Raw genomic sequence first — 10,000 nt, 5'->3', positions numbered from 1 at the left:
AAGACGATAACAATAACAACACCACTACGGAACAGACGCAGAAGAACACACACATACCGAGATCGTCCATAAGGCGCCGGATGCCGAACTTGAGTCCCCCCTCGTTTTCCACTGGGAGAAGCGGCGGGTGAGGCGAGCGGGACCGACTGCACAGAAAACGGGAATTTTTGAGGTAAGACTTATATATATATGTATACCTATTTATCTTTTATATGTTTGTTTTCTTTATTTTTTTATTTTATACTTTTATGTATATGTATATATATATATACATATTTATTTATTCCTTTTTTTATCTATTTATTTGTCTTTTTTTTTTTAGGTAAGATTTGATAGTGCGTGTATTCAGAAATTGTTGTTGTCTGTTTTGATATTCAGATATGGCTTGGATTTCTATCTTAATTGTTGATTGTTATATTGAATATGTGAATGGGTATGTCATGTTGATATGAATTACAACGGCGATACTGATATCGACGGAAACTTTGATGATAAACATGATATCTATACTTCTTCAGTGCACCTCGTAATGATCGCCATATCAAAGCTATTAGAAGAATTAAGAGATATTACAGAAACAAAGAAAAGAAAGAGGGGAAAAAAATGCTTAAAACTTGCTGAAAAAAAAAAATGTTTAAAACATATATCTACAAAATCTACGAATCTCTTGAATTTTTTTTTTCTTTCTCTTTTCTTATCTCATGGTATATTCTATCTATGGGGGGGGGGGTATGAAATATAAAATAATTTCAAAGGTCAGTGGTTCACAAACGTGTTATCTTTAAATGTTTATCCCTATTCAAAACATCAATTCGAATCACCACAACACAGTTATTCAATTTTTACTTTTTAATTTCACCATCATACATTTTTTTTTACTTTTCCCCCACTCATACGACTTACAACAAGAAAGTAGTTTATACTCCCAATTTAACCTTATATAAGAAATCCCCGAAATACATTAATCTTGACGGAACACCCGACTTGCAACGGCAGTGATTGAATCTTGCATTAAATTCACCAATTCCTTTCGTGTTGTATTGTGCCTCTCGATGTATTTTCCGTTAAATTTATCTACCTTGCATCACGTGATGCTAATGGTAAAATAAAGAAGATATTGATAAAAATAAATCTATGTTATCAACTATAATTTAGATTTATGATATTATCAAACAAGAATTAGAATATCAATAATAAACTAAGCTTATGTTATCGATCATAAATCAAATGCTAAAACTTTTATCACTTGATAATATAAGCAAGAATGGAGGTGATGCATATCTTAGATACTAATCATATTAAAGCTAACCTGTAATACCAGTTTCATCCGTTTATTGAAGTGCTGTCTCATTGATTTAAACAATGTGTATTGGAAAGAGGTAGATCAATAAGGCTATTTCATGCAGAAGACATGCTAAAAGAGTGCCATGCTATAATCACGATTTATGTGTGTGTGTGTATGTGTGTGTGCGTGCGTGTGTGTGCGTGCGTGTGTGTGTGTGTGCATGTATGTGTGTGTGTGTGAACATAGATAAGAGTGACAAATGTAGAAGGATGTATAACTGAGAAAGAATAACGTTACAGAGCAAGAGATGCAATTTAATTTAATTTACATAATTACATCTCCTGCGCTGTCAAGTTCTACAGTCTCATTTATATCTTTTCTATGCGGTCGTGTGTGTGGGTGTGGATGTGTCTGTCTGTCTGTCTGTATATATATATATATATATATATATATATATATATATATATATATATACATATACATATACATATATATACATATATATTTATATGTAGATATAGATATAGATATACATATTAATATCTATATCTATCTATCTATATATATGTATATATATATATACATATACATATATATATATATATATATATATATATATATATATATATATATATATATATATATATATGTATATATATACATATATGAGAAATAACGATAATCATTAAAGCTGACTAAGTATATCACAACAAAACCCAAAAAATGATTACAACAATGCATAGTAAACAAAAATATAGACCAAATAAAGATAAAGATGACGATCATGATACCCATAATAATGAGACAATCATGATGATAATGATAACAGAACGATAACAATGGTAAACGAAAATAACAAGAACATCAGAATCCAGATAAAGATAATCATACCAGTAATTATGCAAAAAAAAAAAAAAAAAAAAAAAAAAAAAAAAAAAAAAAAAAAAAAAAAAACATACAGATAATGATAATAATAATAATAATAATAATAATAAGGATAATCGCGAACAAAAGAGCATTCCAAGCAACACAAAGGGGGTTCAGAACCTCACCTGGAATCGAACGAAGATATGGAGAAAGACCTGAGAGGCAAAATCTCATAATTAAGGGGCACCAGGTAATGCAAATCCTTTTCAATGCCTGCCTTTATATATATATATATATATATATATATATATATATATATATATATATCCTCGAGATTATTAACTTTCTTTGAAACTATTAGAAGAATCTTCTGCGTTTTCGACTATCGTCACGACATGTTTACGACATCGGATCGTCTTTTTTTTTTTTTTTTTTTTTTTTTTTTGTCTGTTAGGGTTGGATCCCTCTTGATGATTTGATCGTGTTTCTGGAACTTATTGTCAGTTGGGGTTGTTTATTGCAAGCATTGTTATTTGTTGTTATCATTATTGCTATTTTATCATTGTTTGTGATATAGTGTCATTACTATTTTCTCATTATTATTACTTTTATCATTAACATTATCATTACCATTATTAGCATTATTTGTATTGTTGTTTTTGTTGTTGCTGTCGTAAATATTAATACTAATATCATTATTGTTAGCATTATAATAGTCATTAATGCTGCTGTTACTACTCTCATCATTATTGTTATTACTTTTATCATTATCATTTTATTATCCTTTTTATTATTGTGGTTCTTATCATCACTATCATCATCAGTAGTGGTACTGTTACTATTGTCATTATTATCACTGTTCTTTTCATAATTATGATTGTTATCCGTAATATTATTATTGGTATTATTCTTATTATGGCAAATATTATTTTAATCATCCTTACCATCACTGTTATCATCATCTTTACTATTATTATCCTAATCATCTCTAATATCATAATAGTTATCATATATTCACTATCATCATCACTGACGTCACCACCATTAATTATCCTTTCATTATTTCCATTATTATCATTACCATTATTGCTATTATCATTATCATATTACCATTGTCATCAACATCATCATTTTCATTACCCTGATTATTATCATTATTATTACTATCATCATAATTATCATCATTATAACTATCATTACTATCATTATTACTATTATTATCATTATTATCACTATTATTATCATTATCATTATTATCATTATCATCATCCGCATCATCATCATCTTTATCATCATTCTCACTATAACTATCACTGTGATCATCATCACTTTTCCTTTAAGCAAAACATGGCTTATGCATTTAGATACAATATATCTATCTATGTCAGGCTATTACGTCTTGGCACTAGTTTATTTGTATTAGCGTTAGTATTATTAGTTATTTTTTGGTTTAGTATTATATTAATTGGGATACACACTTCAAGAATCAAGAATCAAAAATCAAAAATTGATGTTCCATATGATTTTGGCTGTTGAGTCTTAATTATAATTTTGAAATTTCCACATCTCTTTTTTTTCCACGTTAAATCATGGCTTTAACTTAAAATCTAAACTTAATGTAACATGACCTTAGTAACATCTTAACACTACCAAAGCTTAGGATCTATCCACATAGCCTTAGTGTCTATCCACATGATCTCTTTATCCCTGTTCACACTATATGCATATCCCTCTGCACACTGTATCTCACTCCCTCTATAGAGTTTATCTTAATCTTTCTGCGCACTATATCTTAATCTCTCTACACACCACATCTTAATCCTTCTACATAGCATACCTTAATCCCTCTACACACTATATCTTCATCCCTCCACACACTATATCTTCATCCCTCAACTTAATAGCTTTATACACCATATTTTAACCCCTCAGCTTATCATATCTTAATCCTTTTTATAAAGTATATCATAACCCCTCTACACACTATATTCTGATCCCTCTACGCACCATATCTTAATCCCTCAGACACCGTATCTTAACCCCCCCACACAGTATACCTTGAACCTTCTACACACCACCTTCTTTTTCCTTACACACATTATATCTTAAATTCTATTCACACGCACGATGTCATCCCTCTGTACAAAAAACCTTAAGGCTCTGTCCACGCTGTCCCTTCATCCCGCTACTGTACATACAACACCTTAGGATCTATATACATGCTTTCTCATCCCGAGATAAAACATTTTGGCCATGTCTTAAAACCCCTTTGACTAGGTCTTAGAACCCCTTTGGTCAGGTCTTAGAACCCCTTTGGTCAGGTCTTACAACCTCGTTAAACCCAGGATTATTTAGCCAAGTGTTAGAACCTCTTTAGGTCTTATAACCACTTTGGACAGGTCTTAGAACCACTATGAATTCAGAACCCGTGTGACCATGTGTTAAAACCCCTTTGGCCTAGTCCCAGAACCTCTTCAGCCTCTTGGAACTCAAACCCCCTTCGACCAGCTCCTAAAACCTCTTACAAATCTTTGAACCTCAGAGCCTCAATGGCCCAAGACCGACCGTCTCCCTCACTCACCTCTTGCTCCTCCTTCTCTCCTTCGGTTGTCGCAAGGAACTCCTGTTGCTGGAACACCTCGATCCCAGAGGCGAACGGCGCCACTCGAACTCCATGGCATCTCTCATACTGTCATTTGTATCCTGAAGTCGCTTGTTTGCTTCACTGTCAGATCAACAAGAGGGAATCGAACCGGTTTTATTGATTTATTTGTTTGTTCATTTAGGTGTTTTTGTGTTTGTTTGTTTGTTTGTGTGTGTGTGTGTTTGTGTGCGTGCGTGTGTGTGTGTTTGTGCAAGTGTTTGAGAGACTTTCCTTGTATTATTCGTACATTTATGTTTTTCTTTTTAAGTTTGTACATTGCGAACGTTTTTAAAAAAATCAATTTAGCAATACAGGAGATCCATTACTAGAGAACAGAAACAAAACTCACTGGAGTAACTCAAGCTGCCTCTTCATATGGTCATACTGATGCATGTATTCCAACACTTGCTCCCGTTCACTGAAGAAAAGCGGCGGATTAAATCAGTGAAAACAAAAATAAGTGAGAGAGAAGTGAGAGAGAGAGTATACAGGGAGAGAGTTAGTGAGATATATAGTGATATAGTGAAAGAGAGAGAGAGAGAGAGAGATCGTTTACAAAGAGACTAATGGAAAAGAAAAGAACCTTAAAGATATGATAGAATAACAACTATAATAAACATATAATGATAAGTATATAAAGAGATAAAATTCCACATGCCAAAATTTCCCAGATTACCTTTAGAGCCAAATTTTATATCCATCGTGATTTTCGTGAGATTTTACATACTCTGTCCAAGTTTCCTTATTATTATTGAGTTATAAATATTTGTTTAATCAATTTTATATGTTGTTATATCAAAATCTACAAAAATCTAAAAATTCTTTGTTTGAGGAGATATTTATCTTAATGTATTCTATAAACATTCAACATTAAAATTACTGGATGAAAATTCTCCAATCACTCCGAAAAAAAAGTTAAAATTATCACTCTGAAAAAAGGGGAAAAAAAATCAACAATAAAAAAAATCCAAAAATTCCGCCTGTCATCGTGATCAATGATACGTAACTATATACATATGTATGCAAATATGAAGTGTGCGAATTTTGAAATCTGCATTACAAAAATGTCAAAAGTAGTAGGTCGTGAAAGTGATATTTTTTTCTTTTTTTTTGAGAAAACTACGAATTTCACAATTTATTGCATATCAAGTTTCTTTAGGCTAACTTCTTATTAATTCATTTTCTATGGTATTGCGTTGATAGAAAACAGTATACACATTTACACATTCCTATTTCATATGAAATGATTTATTTTTATAAGTTGTACCCCCTAGGCTTATCATGTTTCTACAATAAGGTCGGTCGCCTTGGAGGGGGAGGGGGGGGGGTAGTGCTAGGGGTCCAGGCAATGGGTAAGGTGACTCACATTTACGTTTCAAAGCTAATATTTCTAGTTATATTTCTAGGCCAAAGGTACAATTCTAGCACAAAAATGAAAATTTTAAAAACTCATTGATTTCCATCACTTCTATGTGTGGTTTCCCCTTACAGTAATGATAATCATGATGATGAAGATAGTGGTCATAGTATGAAGGATCATAATAGGGAGGACGAAATATGTGGTGATGATTCTCCTGTGCCCAGCTTCCCTCCCTCCTTCCTTCCCTTTCCCTCCCTGCCTCCCTCTTTCTTTACCTCCCTTTTCCTTTCTTACCCTTCCCTCTTCCTCCTTCTCTCCCTCTTTCCTCACCCTTCCCTCCCTCCTTCCTCACCCTTCCCTCCGTGCTTCCCTCTTTTCCCTTCCCTCTCTCCTCCTTCCCTTTCCATCCCTGCTTTCTTTTTTCTCCTTTCCCTCCCTGCCTTCTTTTCCCCCCTCCCTCCCTGCCTCTCTCTTCTCCCTTCCCTCCTTCCCTCTCTACCTCCTTATTTTCCCTTTCCTCCCTCCTCCTTCTTTCCTCTCTGCCTCCCTCTTTACACTTCCTTCTAGGTTTCCCTCTTTCATATTCCCTCCCTCGTTCCCTCTTTCCATCCTCCCCCTTCCTTTTCTCCCTCCCCTTCCTCTTCCTTCCCCCTTCTTTCCCTCCCTCCCTACCTTCCTTTATTCCCTCCCTCCTCCTATTCTTCAAAGGTTCTCAGTATTGGTCTTACCTCTTTGCCAAGTCAGAGTCCCAATAACAATAAGTATATAAGTACCATTTATGGCTAAGGAGGAACGAATCTCTTTGTTCTTAGTTCTAAAAACATCAAGATCTCGACGAAATTCCTTGTAAGTTGATTTAAAATGCCTCTGATGTTTCTAAAGATGATATGTATATGAATGACATTAAGATGAAAGGTTTACTGAAGAGGACTAATGTATTCCTTTCAAGTTCTTCGCTCGAGTTCGGAACTGTGGCAATTTGGATGATCGCTTTTCAATATTCAATAATTCTTATGCAAGTGTAAGTTGATTGATTATAATAATAAGAGAAATCTCATTAATTAAAATTAATAATTTGTGTGAGAGGGAGACAGATTACTTTTTATGCAAAGTATGTACTAAAGGGTTAATTTATTGTAATGGTATTGTTAATACAGTTAATGTTGACTTTAATCAGTATATGACATTTCTCTGCCCCTTTTCACTGACAGGTTTTATAAATGTCATAGATCTCATAACTGTGAAAGCATTATAAACAGGAGAGACTTACACTGGGAATTCACGAAGCTTCAGAAACATTTCAGTGAATCAACGGATAAATAAACAATCAAACGTATTAACAAAACAGACAAACGAATCAAACAATCATAAAATCAACACAGAAATGAACAAATAAATTCTTCCTATTAATGTATCAACAAGAATAATAACAAGAAAAAGAAACAGATAGCAAGAATAGAAAGAAGACTAAACCTTGTGCTTCGGTGCCTCACCTATGAAGCTCTCGACATTTCTCTTCGTACTGAAGCCTCATCTGGGCCAAGTCGGAGCGAAGGAGGCCGAGGTTCGTCGTGGTTTCATTGAGGTTCATATTGAGGCTTCGGTTGGCTTGGTAGGCTTCCTCGAGTTTCCTTTTGACTTCCGCCACTTTGTCTTCGCCCTCGCTGTCTTTGTTGAGCCAAGACTCCACCTTGTTAACGAGAGGGAAGGGTTAATGAAGGAAGTTTGGAGAAAAGGCGTGGCAATATATCCATACAGGAATGCATACATATATACTATATATATATATATATATATATATATATATATATATATATATATATATATATATATATATATATATATGCTATCATGCAATGTCCGTCGTATGCATCGGTCTGTCTGCCTTTATGTATGTCTGTTTGTGTGTCTCGGCTTCTTGGAGTACATGAATTATCATTATATTTTTACTCAAAAAAGGTTTCCTTGGTTTCCCATAAAAATTAGAAAAAAAAGAAAAAAAAAAAAAAAAAAAAAATAAAAAAAAAAAAATATATATATATATATATATATATATATATATGTATATATGTATATATATATTATATATGATATATAAATCTCTCTCTCAATATATATATATATATATATATCTATCTATCTATCTCTCTCTATGTGTATATATATATATATATATATATATATATATATATATATATATATATATATATATATATATATAGCTGGCTGCCTCCTAATTGAATTCTTTGCAACTAAGCACATGGGAAACCAACAGTGTCCAAAAATATAATGATAAACCATTCACTATTAGCGTCATCGTGTTAACTCACATATGTTAATTTTCCCTATGCATCTCTCGCCCCCCCCCCCCCTTCAGTTTCCTCTCCCCACTTTCTCTTTTTTATCTTGGTCCTATAAAAAAATGATAATACAAACTTTGAAAATGCTGAACATATAAAATTGGGTAACTATATTTACAATAGCTATATAGAAATTATATCAAGGTTTTTATCATTTCTGAAGCTATATAAAAATCATTTAAAGCTATTGAATGAAACTGATTAGAGATACACAGAATCAATATATCCGCCTTGGGGGTTAGAAATAAATAATGAGATAAAAAATGAATTAGTAGATAAATAAATAAAAACTTAGGGTCGCGTCCAAAAAGGTTAAGAAACACTTAACAAACATTTCTCTCTCCCTTCCCTCCTATCCTTATTCCCTATTCTTTATGTTCCTTACTTCTGTTTGTATTCTCCCTGTCTCTCTCTTTATCCCTTCCTTTCGCGCTTATCTTCTTTTTCTTCTTCTCATCCCTTCCTCTCCCTCCCGCTCCCTTCTGCTATGATTCCCCCCTCCCTCTTCCTTCCTTCTCCCTTTCTCCTTCCCCTCCCTCATTCTTTTGTGTCTCCTCCACCCATCCAAAAAAAAAATATGGATAAAGGAATCTTAAAGTATAGGGGTTGGGGATTTACAAAAAAAAAAAAAAAAAAAAAAATCTGTGATTACGTAACGCCCCCCCCCCCCCTTGCCCCTCTCCCTCCTATAGGTTGGTCGGAGTAATAAGATTAATCGTTTTTTTTTTTTTCTTTTATGAGTATCATTGTTAATTTCATTAGTGTTATTTATCCTTATCATCGTTACTGTTACAATTATCATCCTTATTGCTATCAGTATTATTATAAATATCACTGTTATCATCATTATTATTATCATTATCCTCATTGCCATTATTATCATTTTTAACACCAGTATTGCTCTTCTTAATATTATTATCCTTTTATTATCTTTTGTCCTAATATTCTTTTTCTTCCATAATCTATTACCTGCTTCCTGTGCATGACCCCGACCATGCAGGCGACCATCCACTTTGCCCCCTACCCCAGCCTCATCCTCCCCCCCCCCCCCCCTCACTCTCATCTCCTCTGCAACTCCACCTCTCTTCCATCGCCGCTTCTCCCTTCAACTCCACTCCCTCTTCATCTATCCAGTTTCCTCCTACTCCTCTATCCCGTCTCCCCCCACCCCTTATCTTCCCCCTCCTCCCCCTCCCCTCTTGCTATCCTCCCCCTTCCTATACTCTCACCTCCTCCCCTTCCTCCCCCTTCTTTCTCTCCCCTATCCCTCCTCTCCTTCCCCCCCATCCCACCTCCTCCACCCCACTCCCTCCCTTCATTCTCACCTGCCCCCCTCCCCCCTCAATCCACCCCCACTCCCCCCTCAATCCAACCCCTCAACCTCCCCCCTCCCCCCTCCCCTAACCTCCCTCTCCCTCCCCTTTCCCCTCCCTCCCCCCCTCCATACCTACCCCCTCTCACCCCTCTCCCCTCCCTCAACCCCT

General features: G+C 34.5%; 1 protein-coding gene across 2 annotated transcripts in view; it reads right to left on the bottom strand.

Annotated features, from left to right (window-relative positions):
* The window catches only part of LOC122252610 (ras and EF-hand domain-containing protein homolog), a 58,369-nt gene that overhangs the window by 32,221 nt on the left and 16,148 nt on the right, over positions 1 to 10,000 (bottom strand). For both annotated transcript variants that reach the window (XM_043015157.2, XM_086551978.1), the window contains exons 6-9: positions 7,650 to 7,846; positions 5,146 to 5,214; positions 4,734 to 4,877; positions 58 to 146 (exon numbers count right to left, since the gene is read on the bottom strand). In XM_043015157.2, the coding sequence (XP_042871091.2) occupies positions 58 to 146; positions 4,734 to 4,877; positions 5,146 to 5,214; positions 7,650 to 7,846 (499 nt within the window). The remainder of the gene's footprint in view (positions 1 to 57; positions 147 to 4,733; positions 4,878 to 5,145; positions 5,215 to 7,649; positions 7,847 to 10,000) is intronic.

Source organism: Penaeus japonicus, unplaced genomic scaffold (assembly GCF_977035675.1).
Source record: "Penaeus japonicus unplaced genomic scaffold, GWHDUDI00000001_assembly GWHDUDI00000026, whole genome shotgun sequence".
Lineage (NCBI taxonomy): Eukaryota > Metazoa > Arthropoda > Malacostraca > Decapoda > Penaeidae > Penaeus > Penaeus japonicus.
This window is presented reverse-complemented; position numbering and strand designations above follow the sequence as displayed.